This window comes from Dromiciops gliroides, chromosome 1 (genome assembly GCF_019393635.1).
Source record: "Dromiciops gliroides isolate mDroGli1 chromosome 1, mDroGli1.pri, whole genome shotgun sequence".
In the NCBI taxonomy this organism is placed as follows: domain Eukaryota; kingdom Metazoa; phylum Chordata; class Mammalia; order Microbiotheria; family Microbiotheriidae; genus Dromiciops; species Dromiciops gliroides.
Window position 1 is genome coordinate 1,712,600 of NC_057861.1, and position 18,871 is coordinate 1,731,470.

The 18,871-nt window shown below is 47.6% G+C and overlaps 2 protein-coding genes across 5 annotated transcripts in view; both read left to right on the forward strand.

The window, feature by feature from the left end:
- Positions 1–18,871, forward strand: part of LOC122733853 (immunoglobulin lambda-1 light chain-like) — a 773,472-nt gene that overhangs the window by 706,822 nt on the left and 47,779 nt on the right. Inside the window, exons 1-2 of one of the 4 annotated variants that reach the window (XM_043974593.1) lie at positions 9,218–9,328; positions 9,486–9,783. The exons of 2 other annotated variants lie outside the window; for them this stretch is intronic. In XM_043974593.1, coding sequence (XP_043830528.1) covers positions 9,283–9,328; positions 9,486–9,783 — 344 coding nt within the window. In that variant the 5' untranslated portion in view covers positions 9,218–9,282. Of the gene's footprint in view, positions 1–9,217; positions 9,329–9,485; positions 9,784–14,062; positions 14,141–14,303; positions 14,600–18,871 lie in introns of those variants that run through there. One more of the 4 variants, XM_043974598.1, reaches the window with a different exon arrangement.
- The window catches only part of LOC122733881 (immunoglobulin lambda-1 light chain-like), a 114,198-nt gene that overhangs the window by 53,335 nt on the left and 41,992 nt on the right, over positions 1–18,871 (forward strand). The gene's annotated exons all lie outside the window — the stretch shown is intronic.

Genomic DNA, 18,871 nt, shown 5'->3' on the forward strand with positions numbered 1-18,871 from the left:
TATGAACTTAATATCAATAAGAGTATTATAAAATATAAACTTGATCACATGACTATAAAAAGCTTTTACAAATATTCTCCTTGTTTTAGAAACTAAGTATAAGACACAATCTCAAAAGCATGAAAATCTCTATGAAAATAAACCCATACCATTAATTTCAAAATGTATATATAATAGCACAGAAATCCTATGTAACCTCTGAACTGATACTATTACTCTGAGTGAATTCAGAACACTTTTGATTCTGATATCTAAAATCCCCAATACTCATATCAATATCTTGCTGTTTACTTCTACATTTCTGTAAAATATATACCCTTTCATGGCAAAAGAAACGGAGTCTTGAACTATGTTGATGATTGTCATTCTTATTCGGCTTAAGTTTTTCTTCTTTAACCCCTCTATATTGTCTGTCAGCCTTTTCACCATACAAATGCTTTATAAGATTACTAATTAAAGACAAAAGCAGGTTAGCAAAATTATGAACAAAACGAGCATATCTGGAATTTAAAGGGTTTTCTAAGGTTGTCTCAGAAGCACAGCCAGGCTGGGGAAGGGCTGAGCCTGAAGCTGCAAATGTAGTTAGACAAAGTTGAGCATGCGCATCAGATCTCTGGACTTCCCAGGCAGGGGAAGCAATGGGCTTGGCCATAGGAGGAGTAGAGGGTGGGGTCTGGAGAGGAGGGGAGGGACCAGAGCAATTTGAATCAGACTTGATTTTGAACTCAGGCCTGGATTCCTCTTCCCCCACTTTGCCTCCAGGTGCTAGGGGATTAAAAGCTTCTAGAGGGTGGGTCATTGCCTCCAGGCATGCAAAATTAAAGCAACAATTAGTGTTAGAACTGGGAAAAGCTGCGGGAATCTCTTCAGGTTTCTCTGAAAAAGCATGGTTGGGAGAGGGAGAGATATTTCCTCCTGTGAGTAAGTTACTGGCTCTTTTAACAAAAATAAAAAGAAAAATAGAAAATCCACAAAAACAAAGCATTAACATGATCTTAGCCCCCATTTGTCTGGTTAAACAGACTAAAATCAAAAATAGGGTAATTAGGGAGTTTAAAAGGTCCATTTGAAAAAATTTAAAGGGAAAACACAGCCAGTACGCCAGTACTTAGCAGTTAAAGGGAGAGGGAGGGGAAATTTCTTACCCAACCAGAAGATCAGAAGAAGACTGAGGTTTAGCTTTCCTCTTCGTGGTCAGCCATCTGTTAAGGGCTAAAATTCTAGCTAGTCTGTCTAAAATATCTAATGAGTGGTCGCCAATAAATTATAAGCTTTAGCAAGAGTTAGACTTTTAAGCATTTATTAAGGAGAATAAGAATTTGGTAAAGAGAGAGAAAAAGGCCTAGATTCCTATCTATTAAAGGGAGAGCACATTTCTAGCTCCACTCTCCACCAGAGTCCAAAGGAAAGAGCGCGAGAGCGAGCGCCAGTCTCTTCCTTCCTCCTCCCACTAGCCCGCGTCACTTCCTGACTCCTGGTCTTGCCCTCAAAGACCTTCGCTTCATGGGCAGAACTCTTCTACAGTAAGTCTCCAGCAGGTGGCATCATTCCAATCCTTACAGAACCCTCTGAGGGGAAAAAGCCTTCAGGTGGGGGTGGGTTTGAATGAGGTAACTTCTATTGTCTGTATTCACAGTCCAAAATTCAACTTGACTGACTCTGGGCCAGTCTTAAAAGTCCAGGGAAGGCTCTCTGGGTTAGGTCCTCAAGCTGGGGCCTCTGGGAGTCCCCAAATACCATTATTTTCTCACAACACCTTGGGTGATTACAATCAATAGTATATTCATAATCATAGAATTTCTAAGGAGAGGGCAAAAACAGTTAGCTTAGCATTTTAAAAGCTGAAATCCCCAGAATTCAAAAGTTAGTAAAAAAAAAAAATAGCACATCTGGTGGTAAGTGGGGGTTAGTGAATATTTTAATCCCTTTACATTTGAATCAGGTATAAATCTCATAACCCTTGTAGTTATCCAGGTTTCAGGGATTATGACTCATACATGTATTAGTCTACAATTCTGCAAACTTCTACTTGTCAGCTTGATAGATTATGCATTACCCTATTCATTCTCATCCCAGATTTAAGGCAATCCAGTGGTATGTTGTGATATTTTCTAAGTGAATATAAATAAATGATTTATTTCATTAAAAATTAACTCTGGGGGCAGCTAGATGGCACAGTGGATAGAGCACCAGCCCTGGAGTCAGGACTACCTGAGTTCAAATCTGGCCTCAGACACTTAACACTTACTAGCTGTGTGACCCTGGGCAAGTCACTTAACCCCAATTGCCTCACTATAAAAAAAAAAATTAACTCTGATATTCCATCAAAGAGACAAGTATTCCTCCAAAGTGTTCTCTCTCTCTCTCTCTCTCTCTCTCTCTCTCTCTCTCTCTCTCTCTCTCAGACAGACACACACACACACACACAAACACACATACACTAACACCTTACACCACCACAAACTTAAGTGTACACCAATGTCACTAGTTGTGTTATTAATTAATTACTAGGGAAATTAACATTAGTATAGACACAAATGTTTTAACTATGTTGAAAGCCCTTAGGCAGTGTTAAGCCTAAAATTCTAACTGTGATGTCTAAAAATCTAATGAATGGTTGCCTTAAATTAGAAGCTGTCCCCCCCAGACACGGCAATTGAGAGCTTCTCCAAAATAATGATTAAACTTCCACTTTTGTTAGGATTCTCTTCTTTCTTGAGGATTTATAAAAGGAAGGATGAAGGGAAGAAGCTTTTATTGAGGACCTAATGTGTGCCAGCTGGTTTATAAATGTCTCATTTTCCTCTCCCCAAAATCTTTTCAGGTAAATACTACTACCATTCTTATTTTAATATTTATTAAACTGAGGCAGACAGAGATGAAGTGATTTGTCCAGGGCCAAATAAAAAAATATGTGATTCTGGGTTTGAATTGAGGTCTTCCTGACTCCAAGTTTAGAATTCTATCTGCACACTCACTCTCAGTGGGAGTAGCTGTAGAAGCATGGGTTACATAGAAAATAACCTTCCTTTTTCTACACAAAACCTCAGTAGTTCTCTGTTAAAGATGTTTATTCTACTCTCCTCTTACTGTCTTAGGTTCCCTCTGGGGTCTGCAGTGACGCTTGTACTCCTGGATTCAGGAAGACCCCTTTGGAGGGGAAGGCTGCCTGCTGCTTTGGCTGCTCCCCATGCCCAGAAGGGGAGATTTCTAGTCAGATGAGTGAGTTTCCGATATGAGCCCAAGGAAAACCAGTTGAATATCCTGAAATAGCTACCTATGGCCTGGTGACTTTGATGCCACTGCAGGAGGAGAAGTTTAGTCAATAGGAAAAATAAACTTGCTGTTTCATTTCTTGGATGAACCAAAGTCATATAGTCTTGTCCCAGATACAATGGTTGGTGTCCAGAGGGTATATAGGGATAGAGATAGTGAGAGTGAGATAGATATAGATATAGTTATAGATACAGATATAGTTAGTGTACTAGGGCAGAATCAAAGTTGTCCAGTTGTAAGGTTGGTGGATGCTGGATTCCATGGGGGGTTGAGTCTAAAGTCTGACTGTGGAGGTAATACCTGAAAAAACCTTTCAGTCAGGTAGTAAATCAAAGGTGGACATTGAAATGAGGCAGTCTGAGGGCCAAGGGTGTAGAGTGATATTAAGAGTGTAATTTAAGGTGAAATCTTTGTTCCAGGATGAATCAGCAAAAGCCATTGGAACAAATTGCTTTCCTGTTCACATACCAGGGAGGGAGGCCATAGTATTGCCGCTGGACTCCAATTGCTCCGGAAGAGAGGGTTACCACTAGATTGGTTCTCAAAAACATTCCTCTTTCAAAGAATTACTCACCCAGAGAATCCAATCAAACTTTAAGTAAAAGGTTTTCTTCTTTGGCCCCCAGAGGCATGGCTGGGAGAAGAAGCCTAGGCTTCCACACCCAGGGAGGTACAGGTTTAAGGCTTGTTCCTTAGACAGCCATAGAGGTATGGCCAGAGGAAGAAGAGGAACCTCAACTCCCTGAACAAGAGAAGATGACAATTTCATAGAGGCAGGAAGGGGGTGGGGGGCTCAGAGTGATGATGGTAGCTACTTGGATGTATGAATAATAAACATTCCCCATGTGCAAGTCAAGAAATCAGGTTAATGATGAAGTTTGAGGAGACTTGTGACCTGGTTCAGGGGGCTAGCTCATCCAAAGAATTGGAGGCTTGTCATGAACCTTGTAAAATAAAGAGACATTTATTAGGAAAGAGGAATATGGCCAGGGTGCAGGTCCCCCTGCTGACTGTCCCACTGGAATAAGAGGAGATCTGATCTTTTGTATCTTTGCAAAACAAAGAAAGGGAAGGGAATGACAAGGTGAGGGGAAATGCAAGGATTAGGGACAGATAACTAACAGGGGATCTTTGATAATGGGATGTCAGTAGGGTATATATTGGCTGGGATGCTGCATATCAGCATCCATTTGTATCCTGCATATCTTCTTGCAGACCTCAGTATTGGTTATCAGCATATTGGACTCATGTGCTAGACACCTCATACCTGAGGTGGGAGATGAAGCTTTTTCCCTTGGCCTTGGGGGTTGGGAGTTTTAGGTTTCAAGGGGTCCCACTGTATGCCCATAACAATGTCATTCATGTTTTTGAATGAAGGATGAACAACAACCATTCCAAGAATAGACACAATTAGGTTTTGGAATTTCTGAACTTTTGCCCAAAGGGAAACCAGTCTGAATAGCCAGTTATATGAGGGAAGAAAGAGGCTTTGGCAAGGGGTATTTAATAATGGAATTCATTGATCCTGCTTTGCAATTGTTTTAAAAATAAAGTATGCATTAGAATCCCAAGTTACTGATTGTTTCTAAACTGACTGCCTGAAGCAAAATGTGTAAACTCTCCCCATTCAATTGGCCATTTGCTTACTCAATACTTTTTAGTAAAATTAAAGACTTTCTATAGGGATTTGTGACATCACCTGTAGACAAATCCATTTGAATTTTCACCTCTAATGTCACAGAAGCAATTCAAGTGTTTATTTGGGACCTGAAAGAAAAAGAAACAAGAAGGAGTATTTGAGAAAATGATGGGATTGGGCCTATCTGCCAAAGGTTCACCTGGAGATAAATCTAAACTGATTGGATTAAGTTAGAGTGATTGATTCCTGATTAGCCTACTTCAGGTTAATTAGATTGTAACCACACCTAGCTAGCACTTAAGAAGGTATTGTTCTCAGAAGCTAAGGACTTTGAACTCAACTCTAGACCACCTTCAAGGCCAGCGAACCAATGGATTTGGATGATGCTAATCAATCCAGCTTGAAGCAGTATGTAAGGACTGCCCGTGCTCCAGACCTATAAAAAACTTCCACAATCAGTTTGCTGGGGAGTTCATGTTTGAAGCAGGCTGGTGGCAGAGGACTTGAGGAAGAACCAGACCAGGCTGGAACTCTAGGCTAGATAGGCCTTTTCTTAATTCCACGTGTTCTCTTTTTTTCTAATACCTAGTATGTTTTAATAAATGCTTAATGCCCAAAGACTGGTGCTAAAGCTTCTAATTTAAGGGGACCACACATTAGAATTTTTTAGACATCACAGTTAGATTTTAAATATCACAAGTAATAGGAATGTCTGGAGAAGAGAAAGACTGATGTCAGCAAGGATGAGTCTAAGATGCCAGTCAGGGTCTTTGGAAAGTCATTTCCAATGTAAATGTCAAATGGATTTGAAGGACAGGGTTAAAATATGGTCGATGTACTATTCAAAGAATAAGTGAAAAAAAACAAGTCATTCTTTGATACAAGGAGAGTGTCACTTTAAGGTATTTGATTAAACTAAGGCATTAAAGGTTATGGAATACTCTATTGAATAAATCATGCAGTGGAATCAGTTTCATGAGGATTAACAGGAGGGCCACTTAGAAAATAAAATAAGATTTCTCTCTCATTAATCTCCAGGTATTTGATAAATCATTAATCAATCAACTATTGCATGTGGCAATCTTATTAATAAATGGTAGGAATACAAACATGCAAAGGAAACGATTCCTTCCTTCAGGAAGCTCCCATTTGAATGAAAGATACAACATGAACACACTCAGATTAGTCATGTACAAAATTTGTTGTGGGAAGGGGTTACCTGAGATCTGGTAAGGAAAAGGGGAGATTAGTGCAGACAATGTGCAACTAGAGCTGTTGTTGAAAAACATGACATACACACAGAAGCCATCTTTACATATGATAGAAAAAGGCTCATGTTTCTAAGTTTATTGTTCTAAGTGAATAGATTAGGAGGGACATGTATCATTAGTTCAATAAAAGGAATACAGAGAATCAATGTGATCCAAGCCCAGTCAATGATAAAGCACATGGACACAGTTGGCCTTATGTAACATATCACTGACATTTTCTCTCAGTGAAGAAGAAAGAGGATTTTGTGTCCTGTGGAGGCAGAAGCAATTGTTGCAAGTCATGACTATTTGCTATATATCTGGGCATGGGCATAATTCTTTGAGTCTAAACCCTGAGCCTTGTTTGTCTCCTACAGATGCAGAGCAGTGTATGAAGTGCCCAGAAGATGAATATCCAAATAAGTGGAGAGATGGCTGCATCCCCAAGGTTGTGAGCTTCCTAACCATGAAAGAACCTCTGGGGATGACTTTGGTCTCTGTGGCTGTTTCCTTCTCCTTACTGACAGCTCTAGTCCTGTGGGTCTTTGTGAAGTTCCAAGACACTCCCATTGTCAAAGCCAATAACCGGCCCCTTAGCTATTCCCTCCTCATCTCCCTTACCTGCTGTTTCCTCTGCTCCTTGCTCTTCATGGGCCATCCTACCACTGTCACCTGTCTCCTCCAACAAACAGTATTTGCAGTTGTGTTCACAGTGGCAGTTTCCTCCATTTTGGCCAAAACCATCATTGTGGTTCTGGCTTTCAGGGTCACAAGGCCGGGGGATAGGATCTGGAAGCTGATATATCCTCGAGTGTCCAACTATGTTGTCCTCATCTGCTCAGGGATCCAAGTGACGTTCTGTGGCATCTGGCTGGGAACCTATCCTCCCTTTCCAGAGGCAGACACACACTCAGAATCTGGCCGCATCGTCCTGAGGTGTAACGAGGGCTCTGTCTTTGCCTTTTACTGTGTCCTGGGCTACATGGGCATTCTGGCCCTGGCAAGCTTTACTGTAGCTTTCCTGGCCAGGAACCTGCCTGACTCCTTCAATGAAGCCAAGTTCATCACTTTCAGCATGCTGGTGTTTTGCAGTGTCTGGGCCTCTTTTCTGCCCACATACCAGAGCACCAAAGGGAAGGCCATGGTGGTGGTGGAGGTCTTCTCCATCTTGGCCTCCAGTGCTGGCCTGCTGGGCTGCATTTTTGTTCCCAAATGTTATGTGATCCTCCTGAAGCCAGATAGAAACACCCAGGAAGAGATCAAGAATAAATGGGATTCTAGAGGCAAGATGTCTTCTAAAGCACAGCCTTACACTTCCCGCTCTGGGAACAGCAGGTCTGAAGAATAGCCCACATTGACTTGGCCTAGCCATATTTATTGGGTTTGTTGGTGTTTGAACTCAAATGAGTGGCATCCTTCTGGCTGCATTGTCAAATGCCACTCACATTCACAGGCTGGATCCCCTCAGGACACTGACTATTGCTGTTTTGTAGATGTCACTACTTACTTTACTGGATGCTGCTATAAATGCACCGAGTAATATCTGGCAACTCCAGATTCTTAGAGTGTTTGAAGTTCTCAGAGTCATCCCTTAAAGCATGGAGAAGTGGAAGACAGTGTTATGAGTGCCCTCTCTCATTCCCCACACCTACTGTTCATTCCCATTAAGGATTCCTTCACCACAGGATTCAACCACAACTTAAAGGATTGACCTCCAGCACCTTTGGTGTGGTGCCCACACTTTAACAGGTTATGCCTTATTCTATGCTGGGAGCTGCTGGGCGGGAGGGGCCCCTTGGCCAGAAGCAGACACACAGGAGAGCACCTGGCTGTGGCAGAAGCTTCTCCGGGGAATCATGGCCATGCCCAGGCTTGGAGCCTCAGGGAAGACACCCCTGGGCATGTAAAATACAGGGCAGGGAAGAGAGATGTGAAGAAGCAGCAGCCACCCTGAGGACCACACCTTACCCAGGACACATTCTAGCCCTCCAGCTGCCAGCAGAGGGCTTGGCACAGAGGGGGGAACCTTCTGGTGTCCGCAAGGGATTGATTTTCAAAGTGACAACCAGGAATGGAGCAGTTTGGCATGATCTGATCCAAGCCTGGATGAGACAGTAACCAGAAATGAGTGAGGCCTTCTGAGTGAAGGGAATGGTGCTACAGGGAGAGTTGGAGGTGCCTCCCTGCCCAAGGGAGAGAAGCCCAGGCTCAGGCAGGAGGTCAGGGAAGGAGGCCTTTTCCCCCTGGGTCCCACACAGCATCTACCCCCTGGAAATGCTCATGAGGAGGGTGACACTGGGTCCTTCCCCAGCCCTCACCTCAGAACCACCACCCTCTTCTCCAGGTCCTAGAATTGCCTTAGGTCCCCCCAGATGCCTCTCCCTGAAGCCTCCCTGCCCTACAGACAGAAACCCTCTTGGTCTCTCCCCAGGACTCCACCTCACCCCCCACAGAGGATTTGACATTTATTTTTCACACTCCTCAAGCCCTCACCTCTCTCTTCCTTCCCTCAGCAGGTCACTTTGCACTCTACTTCACTGAGAACACTGAAGTCATCCCATGATTGTGCTCAGCTCTCCTCATCCCCCCTCCTATAGCTCTCCATGCATTGTGTCATGGCTGACCAGCCAAAGGGGCTCCAGTCCTTCCCAGATGCCTCTGGGGGTGAGAGGATGGGCCCTCAATGCTGGTGCAGGGGTTCAGCAGCCTGTCACCTGCCCCTCCCAGGAGCTGCCATTGAGCTGAGGGTCACCAGAGGGAGTTGTGGGCATGAGCTTGGTGATCCAGCTTGCCTGGCAGGGAGTCAGAGGGTCCTCAGCCCCTGAGCACCCTGCCTAGGGCTCTGTGGTCTGTGTGAACCCCTGACAGGTGCTTCCTTCCCAGCCCCTTCCGTGGGGGCAGACTAAGAGTTGTTCAGGCAGAAGCCCCACCCAGTGCTGGGGACAGTTCTGAACTTGGGCATGAGGAAGGGATTGGGACATGAAGGGAGGGCAGGGCAAGGGATTTCTATGAAAGTCCCACCCTCTGGCGCCTAGAGAGGCTATAAGACAGACTTGGGGCAGCCCAGCCCCAGCTGTGGGGGCCTGAGGAGGCAGAGTTCTTGGGGGTGTCTGCACCATGGCCTGGATTCCTCTCCTCCTCTCCTTCCTCACTGTCTGCACAGGTAGGTGCCCAGTGCCTTTCCCTGGGACTCAGGCCCTCCAGGGCCCTGGCGCTGACCTTGAGCCCACCCTGGGAGAGACTGCACTGCAGAGCTCTCCCCTCCTCCCGATCCCGAGCTGCTGAGTCCCAGGACAAGGTCTTTCCTCCATTCCTTCCAGGTTCTCTGGCCTCCTATGTGCTGACCCAGCAGCCCTCCTTGTCTGTGACCCTGGGGCAGACAGCCAGCCTCACCTGTGCTGGGGATCAGCTGGATAAAAAATATGCTCATTGGTACCAGCAGAAAGGGAGCCAGACTCCTGTGCTAGTCATTTACGAGGACAAGGAGCGGCCAGAGGGGATCTCTGAGAGATTCTCCGGCTCCAGCAGCAACAACGTGGCCACTCTAACCATCTCCCGGGTCCAGGCTGAGGATGAGGCTGATTACTACTGTCTGTCCTTTGACGATAATACCAAAGCTCACAGTGAATGAGGGAGCTGAGGAAGTGAGACACAAACCCCTGAGTGTCCCCTGGGCCTTCACCGTCCCCTTCATCTCCCTTTCCCGGCTGGGCCCAGGCAGAGCCTTCAGGGGCTGCATGCTCTGCACCCCCCCACCTTCTCCTTTAAAGAAAACTCCCTCATTGCTCAGGCCTGGATCCACCAGCCCCCTCAGGCTCCAGGGGACCTGGCCTGGGACCTGCCCCTCCTCTGGCTTCCCAGGCCTGCTGCCTCAGGCCAGGGCGTCCAGAGGAAGGAGGCCTGGCTCTCTGATGGCCCGGGTGACCAAGGAGGCCGAGGGGAGGATGTGTGAGTCTGGGCCTCCATGGCCTTCCCACCTGAGCCTTCCTGGTGACAGGGACAAGCACTGAGCCAGCAAACGTTGGGCTGCATCTGTCTGCTCCAAAGATAGCACTAATTTAGTTCATTCACATTTCTATTGCCTTTGACTAATTTTAAATCCCTCAGCATCTGATCATTAAAAGATCCACAATTGGGTCATGAAGGTTCCCTTGATAAATTTTTTAAAGTCCTGAACCAGGTAGAACAGAGCTTAATGAGTAGCTTTTTTGTCAGCCCTGGTTTGCTTGGGAAGGCCTTCTTACCCCATTCTATAAGAACTTCCTCTAAGGGGACAGGGCGTCCTTTAGGCTCATTCTCTTTACTGTGTTTGGCCCCCATTAGATGTATATGAAATTTTAAAATCACCTTTTCTACACTTTGGAATTCTCACCTTCTTACCTGACAAATGCAAACTCTATCCTAAACAGAAAAACCAAATAGAGGCAGAGACAAAGAACTCTCCTGATGGCCTTTGACTTCAGAAGCCTGTTAATCTTACGACTCCTTTTTAATGAACTCGTTCTGTAGGATTTGAGTCTCCCTTGTCAGACAGGTCTGCAGTAGCACAGGCTGACCCCCAAAAGCATCAAGCCTTCCAGGAGGCCCCTCTCCTCCCCCCACGCCAGTTCTGAGAAAGCTGAATCAGACAGTTTGAGAGGGAAGTTCACCAAACATGTAGGAAGAGACCGACGTAAAATACATCTAAGCTTACCCAAAGATTATTGCAGAGCAAAATCAGAAGTTTCAGGTGGAGGAGAGATTCAAAATCTTGACTTTGGAATTTCTCCCTGAGGAAAAGGCATTTACTAAGAGACTTCAAGGTAGATCTATCACCTCAAAATTCCTTTGGTGTTCAGCCAAACCTGTGACCCAGGTGGAACATGGAACATGAAGATATGACAGGCATGGTTAGATGAGAGGCTCTTGGAGAACGGTTTGGGGGTACTGTGAATCATCCTAAAATTCACCGTGGTAGGAATGGTGCAAAAATGGAAGGTGATCTCAGGCTACATTAAAAGAGGGAGAGCTTCCAAGTTGTTGCTGTTGGTCCTTCATTTTATTTTTTTTTATTTTATTTTATTTGCGGGGCAATGGGGGTTAAGTGACTTGCCCAGGGTCACACAGCTAGTAACTGTCAAGTGTCTGAAACCAGATTTGAATTCAGGTCCTTCTGAATCCAAGGCCAGTGCTCTATCCACTGCACCACATACCTGCCCCTGGTCCTTCATTTTCAAGGGGGACCAAAGAAATTACACACTTGAGAGTGAACTGGATGTGAGACAGAGTGACACAAAGTCACTGGCCTCACTCTGTCTTCCTGAGTCTTCAGAGTTCAGTGCCAAGACAAAAGGCAAGACGACTTGTGATGGCCCTGGAGGCAACACTGCTCCACAGAAGATGCACTGACCCTTGACAAGAGGCCTCTCTGGGCCCATTAAAGGGACACTTGGAACAGCCCATTCTGTGGGCTACAATACGGAGGGCAGGCATCCTTACCATGTCCTTGCAGACATCAACAGTGGTGCTATGGAGTGCCCAGCCAGGGAACCTACAAAGCAGAGTATTGCAATAAATTAACCTTTGACGACAGACAGAAAATCTTCATTTTTCAGTCTGGAAAGTTTTCGTGTCTGAAGCCACCACAGCTTCTGGGAAACAACTGTGTGGACTCAATGTCTTGACCCCTCCTTCCCTGCAGTGACTTTCACTTACGTTACAGTTCCTTTGGAAGAGGGAGGGGAGTGTTTGAAGAGCAGGGAAGTTGTTGAAGCAGTTGGCAGTGGGATTGTAAATTGAGAGAAGACTGGTTGGACAAGCCCCAAATGCCCCAGAGAGAGCAAAGTTGGTCATCTTTGCAGACTCATAGGAAAGAGCCTGCCCCTTTACCTTAAAAACCCCAAATCTGAGAGGGCAGCTAGGTGGTGCAGTGGATAAAGCACCGGTCCTGGATTCAGGAGTACCTGAGTTCAAATCTGGCCTCAGACACTTGACACTTACTAGCTGTGTGACCCTGGGCAAGTCACTTAACCCTCATTGCCCTGCCAAAACAAAACAAAACCTCAAATATGGGGGTTACAAACTCAGGACTGTTCAGCTAATGGCAACAATAGCTGGGACTCAGGAATCAAGATTTTGAGAAGAAAGATTCTAAAGAAATCACCTTTGGCTCAAGAGTTCTGCAGAAATAGTATGTGCTTATGCTAGGGTGTTTGTAGGTGGTCAACAATGTATAAAATTTTTGTTTTCTAAAAAAGAAAGGCCAGTAATGAGGTCTATTAACCTGAAATGTGTTCCCCCCCAAAAAAATAGAAACAGAGTAAATCAGTCATTTTACAGACAAGGGAAATGAGCCCCAGACAGGTTAGGTGACTTGCCCAGGGTCACACAGCTCATAAGCCTCAGAGACAAAAATTAAAAGCAGATCTTGGGGCAGTTAGGTGGTGCTGTAGATAAAGCACCAGCCCTGGATTCAGGAGGACCTGAGTTCAAATCCAGCCAAAGACACTTGACATTTAATAGCCATGTGGCCCTGGCAAGTTACTTAACCCTCATTGCCCCACCAAAAAAAAAAAGCAGATCTTCCAAACACCAAGGCCCAAACTCTAACCATTGCCCACCTAGCCACAGGATGAGTAGAGAAGTAAGGCTTAGCAGAGTGAGGATAACCTGAGCTCCAGAATAATCTGAGGCAGGGAGGACTTCCCCAGGCCCTGGGAGGCTCAGCCTGTGTCATAGCTCTGGGTCTGGGTGGTCTCTCCAACTCTGATGGGGATGCTGGGGGCCCAGAGAGACCTCCTACTCCCCATCTGGCTTGAAGCATCATTCCCAGAAACTAAGGGATAACAGGGTCTAAGAGGATACTGTGAATATGGAGAAATGTTCACCTGCCAATCTCCTGTTTTCTTGAATATTAAATAAAGATAAGAACACAAAAATTCCATAATTTTCTGGACCCTTGCTCCTAAGTCTGACTCCCGAAGGGTTTGGGGTCTGTGGGTCTGCTCAGAATCAGAGACGAAAACAGGCCCCCTTTGGCCAGGGCTGAGAGGGACCCCAGGGATCCCCTGGTCCAATCCCCTCTCTTTACACCTGGGCAAGGGAGACCCAGAGTGAGGGTGGGCCCGGCTTTCTTCCCCTGCAGCCCCTTGGGAGACCAGAGCAGCAGGAGTTCTGGGGATCCCAGAGGCAGGGTCTGTGCCCACTTTCTGTTGTGATTGTCCCTTTGGATGGTCAGGGGCCATGATTCAGCCCCAGGACACACAGCTCTGCACTGGAGGCAAGAGGACAGGCTTTTCTCCATCCCTTCCTGTGCACCAGGCCCTGGGCTAAGGGCTGGGGACTCCAATGCAAACAAACAGAAAGACAGTCCCTGACCTCAGGGAGCTTACAATCTAATAGGGGAAGACAGAACATGAAGGGACTTTAAGGGATGGGGGGAGAAGGTCAAGGCACAGGTCGGGGGTGGGGCACACAGTGGGGCAGCCTGAAGGGTCTGAGGCTCAGCTGGAGGGGAATGAAGCCTGGCTGTCCCCAGAGCAGGTCCTGGGGAAGTCACCAATGGGAAGGGGGCTGGCATGGTGGAGGAATGTCCCAGCATAAGAAGGCCCCAGGGCATAGAGAAGGGGCAGGATGAGAAAGCAGCTTCCTTAGAGTGAGAGTCCAGGAGCATCAGACCCAGAGCCTGGGGAGGAAGGAATCTGACTCCCAGAATCCCAGACTCTCAGGTAAGGATGACCCCAGGGGCCAGGAGGGCCCAGCCCTGCCCCCAGGCCCAGGAGCTCACAGGGTCACCCCCTGAGGCCCCTCCTGCAGGTCTCAGGAGCAGGGGCAGATTTGCATGAGGGGCCCCTCCTCCCTGCAGGGCCTGGGCTGCTCTTAAGAGAGGCCTGGGGGAGCCCAGCCCCAGCTTGGAGCCTCAGGACACAGAGCTGTGGGGGAGCCTTCACCATGGCCTGGATGCCTCTGCTGTTCCCACTCCTCACTCTCTACACAGGTGAGGCCTCCCAGGGCCCCCTCCCTGGGCTCAGACCCCACAGGGTCTCAGGCCAGGCCCAGTCCTGCCCTGGGCTCATCCTGCAGCTGCTTCAGGGGCCAGCATCTCCCTGGGGGAGAGAGGCCCCTGCCTCTGCCCAAGCTCTCCTGTCCTTCCCTTGCAGGTTCTGGGGCCTCCTATGTGCTGACCCAGCCACCTTCACTGTCCAAGAGCCTGGGAGAGACGGCCTCCATCACCTGTGCGGGGGATGGGATTAGTAGTTATTCAGTACACTGGTACCAGCAGACACCTGGCAGGGCCCCCGTGCTGGTCATTTATAGTGATAGCAGCAGGCCCTCGGGAATCCCAGAAAGATTCTCTGGCTCCAACTCAGGGAACACGGCCACCCTGAGCATCTCTGGGCTCCAGGCTGAGGATGAGGCTGATTATTACTGTCAGGTGTGGGATAGTGGTACTGATGTTCACAGTGATACAGACTGATGGGGAAGTGAGACAAAAACCCCTCCAGGTCCTGCCCCCACTGTGCCCTTCCCCCTGGGCTCCAGAGAGGGGCCTGCTGAGGACAGAGACACAAACTTCTCCCCTCCTCCCTCCCTCTCTTCTGCCTGGGAGGCCCCTTCCCCCTCTCTGAGCTCTCCCTCCCTGCCTCCCTCCCCAGCCCCAGCCTCTCACCTGCTCCCTCCCTCCCTCCCCAGGCTCCCCTCTCATTCCTTGAGCTCTGCTACCCCCTGAAAGCCCATTTTGGCCTCTCACCAGCTTTGAAGGCTCTGGATGGGGCTCCTGTGCCCAGGCCTAGCCCCAGGTCAGGGAGCCCTTTGCCCAGAGCCCAGGGTACTAGGAGCTCACAGTTCACTTTCTTACAGTTCCAGCCTCACTGCCCAAAGGCTTCACTTTTGGGTTTGTAAAAGTTACTGGGTGGTCTTGAGGGAGCTGATGCTGAGGTGAACAGAGTGAGGGGGTCTGGAGTCAGGAGGACCTGAGTTCAAATCCAGCCTCCAGAACTTACCATCTGTGTGATCTTGGGCAAGTCACTTCACTTCTGTTTGCCTCAGTTTCCTCAACTATAAAATGGGACATATAATAGCCCCCTCTCTCATGGTTGTTTGGATGATCAAATGAGACAATATTAGCACCGTGCCTGGTGTGGGGGGCCAGTGACATCACAGGGCCTTTCTTGACTTCTGTGTGAGCTGGGTTTAAGTGAGGCAGAGCTGCACAAGTCCTCATTTATTATCCCAGGGACTGCGTCTCTCATAGTTGAAGTGGCCGCACAGGACACGTCTTCTCAGGCTTGGGGCAGACGTGCCCTTCACTCACTGAGGGCTTTGAGAACTGTCCATAACCCTCAGCCTGGTTTACCTGCCAGCCCAGGTGGTTTCACCAGGGGTGACCCCTGCACATGCTATAGCTTCCTGCAGCCCAGGTGAGAGTTGGAGGACAGGTGGCCCCAAAGGTGGATGGGCCACCCTGGAGCCCCAGTCACTGGTCCAGGAGCCGAGTTTCAGAAGTAGCCGGTGACACTGATGATTCTGAGTTTCTGGAGGCGCGGCCTGCCTAGGGCTCCATCTGCCCTGCACTCTGTGCTCTTCTCTCACCCTGGTACAGCCGACCTTCCCTGTCACCCTTTCAGGCCGTCTTTGGCTGGAAAATGACCTCACTCTGTTCTTTTGTGGGCTCTGCTGCTCCAAGATCTGTCTTACAGCATTTTATTGAAGACATGTGGACGGATTGTGTCCAGAGCTCCAAAACTTACAGCCTTTCCTCCACCATCTCGGCTCTGCCCCCTGTTTGTTTGGGGTTTTTTCTTGTTTGGTTTGGTTTGGTTTTGGGGTGAGGCAATTGGGGTTAAGCAACTTGCACAGGGTCACACAGCTAGTGTCAAATGTCTGAGGCCGGATTTGAACTCAGGTGCTCCTGACTCCAGGGCTGGTACTCTATTCACTGCGCCACCTAGCTGCCCCCCACCTTGTTTGTTTTTTCAGCAACAAATATTTATTTTACTTTCCAGTTACATGTAAGGGTAGTTTTCAACATTCATTTTCATAAGATTTAGAGTTCCAAATTTTTCTCCCTCCCTCCCTCCCTTTCCTCCCCCCTCCACAAGATCGCAATCAGGTTATATATGTACAATCCACAAGTGTTCTTTTTATCAGTTCTTTCTATAGGGGTGCATAGTCAGCTTCCTCATTAGTTCCTTGGGATTGTCTTGGATCATTGCACTGCTGAGAGTAGTTAAGTCATTCACAATTGCTCCTTGAACAATACTGCTGTCACTATGCACGATGTCCTCCCAGCTCTGCTCACTTCACTATACATCGATGTTCATTATGTTTGTTTTGTAATAAACATTTTTATTTAAAATTTTGAGTTTCAAATTCTGTCCCTCCCTTCTTCACTCCCCTCCCCCTCCCTGAGGCAATAAGCAGAGAGAGGTTACACTGTGTAATTATGTGACATTTCCATATTAATAATTTTGCATAAGACTTGGATAACTGAAAAAAAGAAAGAAAGTGAAAAATAAGCTTCAGTCTGTTCAATCACTATCAGTTCTTTCTCTGGAGATGGACAGTTTGCTTCATCACTTGTCCTTTGGGATTGTCTTAGGTCATTGCATTGCTGAGAAGAGCTGAGTCATTCACAGTTCTCTACAGAACAACATTGCTGTTATGGGTACAATGTGCAGTCCCTGTCTAACACCCCCCATCCCCGTTCCTCCAGTCCTGGGCTCCTTCACTTGCACTCTTGGTACCCCCAGGTTTCCTCAGGGAGGCCTGACCCAGACACCACCAAGGTCAGCACAGGCCAGAGCTTCAGCCACAGCCAGGAGGCCATCCTTGGGCCAGGTCAGCTCTGAGAAAGGCCCCATGGCTGAGAGTCCCCCCAGCGACTACAGCAGAAATGGGACAGGAAGGTATGGCAGGAGTCCAGCCCTGTGGGGCCCTGACAGCCCCTCAAAGCACTTCACACACAGCAGAGAAGCAGGTCTGGGAGAACCAGGAGAATTCTTGGAAAGACATGGGGTTGGAGGCCAAAACCGCAGAAAACCCTGCTGGTCTCTCAAAGACCAAGACACCACCTCTCTGCTTCAGAGTCCTCCATTTCCTGGGCCCATTCCCAGGCTCCTCCACTTCTGACCCTCATCGGATCATGGAAACCAGGATAGAAGGGTTGGGTGATTCTGATTTCTAGGGGCTGCCAATGAAGCAAGCCCACCTGGGGAAGAAGGGTGGGCAGGGGCTGGAGGAGACACCAGAGCTGGGGTGGGGGGGTAGCAGAAGAGAGGTGGGAGGAGGGGGAAATGTAGGAAGTAGAGGGAGAGTGGGAATAGGGGAAGGGGCAGGAAGAGCAGGAGAAAGGGGAGAAATGGGAGGAGGGGTGGGGGAGATATGGGGAAGGGGGGAGGAGAGAAGAGAGAGAATGAGGGGAAAGAGGCAGGGGGAGGAGAGAAGAGAGGAGTGGTAGAAAAAAGGGAGAAGAGGGAAAGAAAAATGGGAGGAGGAAGTAGAGAAGGAAGAGGGTTAGAGTCAAGAAAAGTAGGAGGAAAGGATCAGGGGTGTCAGGGATTTGGGGGGGCTGCAGAGAAGATGGGGAAGATAAGGGAGCTGGTGCAAAAGGAGTGAGAACTGGTGGGACAGGGAGGGGAGGTGATAAGGAAGCTGGAGAGGGAAGGGTTAAGGCAGGTTGGGAGGGTGGAGATGGAGCCAGAGATGTGGGGGGAGTCTGGAGGTGCATGAAGAGGCTGGTGAGGGAGGCTAGAAGGATGGGGAAAGAAGTGAGCACTTGCCACCAGGTGACAGGGTTATGGTGCCTGGATCTGTCTACTCCAACGTTACCAATAATTTAATTCATTGACATTCCTATTCCTTTTGACTAATTTGAAATCCTTCAGTGTCAGATCATCAAAAGAGCCACAATTGGGCTGTGAAGGTTCCTTTGATACATTTTTTTAAATTCCTGAACCAGGTAAAACAAAGCTTAATGAGAAGATTTTGTGTCAGCCCTGGTTTGCTTGGGAAGGCCTTTTTACCCCATTCTATAAGAACTTCCACTAAGGGGAAAGGGGCCCTTTAGGGACATTCTCTTTACTGTGTTTGGCCCCCATTAGATGTATATGAAATTTTAAAATCACCTTTACTACACAGTAGAAACCCCACCTTCTTACCTGACAAATGCAAACTCTACCCTAAACTGAAAAAGAAATAGTGACAGAGACATACAAAGAACTCTCCTGATGGCCTTTGACTTTAGAACCCTATTAACCTTAGGGCTCCCTTTTTATGAACTCGTTCTGTAAAAGGATTTGAGCCTTCCTTTCTAGACAAGTCTGCAGTATCCCAGGCTGACCCCCAGAAACATCAAGTCTCCCAGAAGGCCCCTCTCCTTACCTCCATGCCAGTACTGAGAAAGCTGAATCAGACAGCTTGAGCATGAAGTTCACCGAACATGTAGAAAGACACTGACATAAAACACATCTAAACTTACCCAAAGATGATTGAAGAGCAAAATCAGAAGTGTCAGGTGGAGGAGAGACCCAAAATCTTAACTTGCTATTTCCCAGAAAAGGTCCCATTCCAGGTGACAAAGCTTCACCTGTTCAGCTCCCTAAGGAAAAAGCGTTTACTAAGAGACATCAAGGCAGATCTGTCTCTCACCTCAAAAATCCTTTGGTGGTCAGCCAAACCTGGGACAGTTAAAATAACAAGAGATACCAGTTTGGGGCAAGCTTTTCAT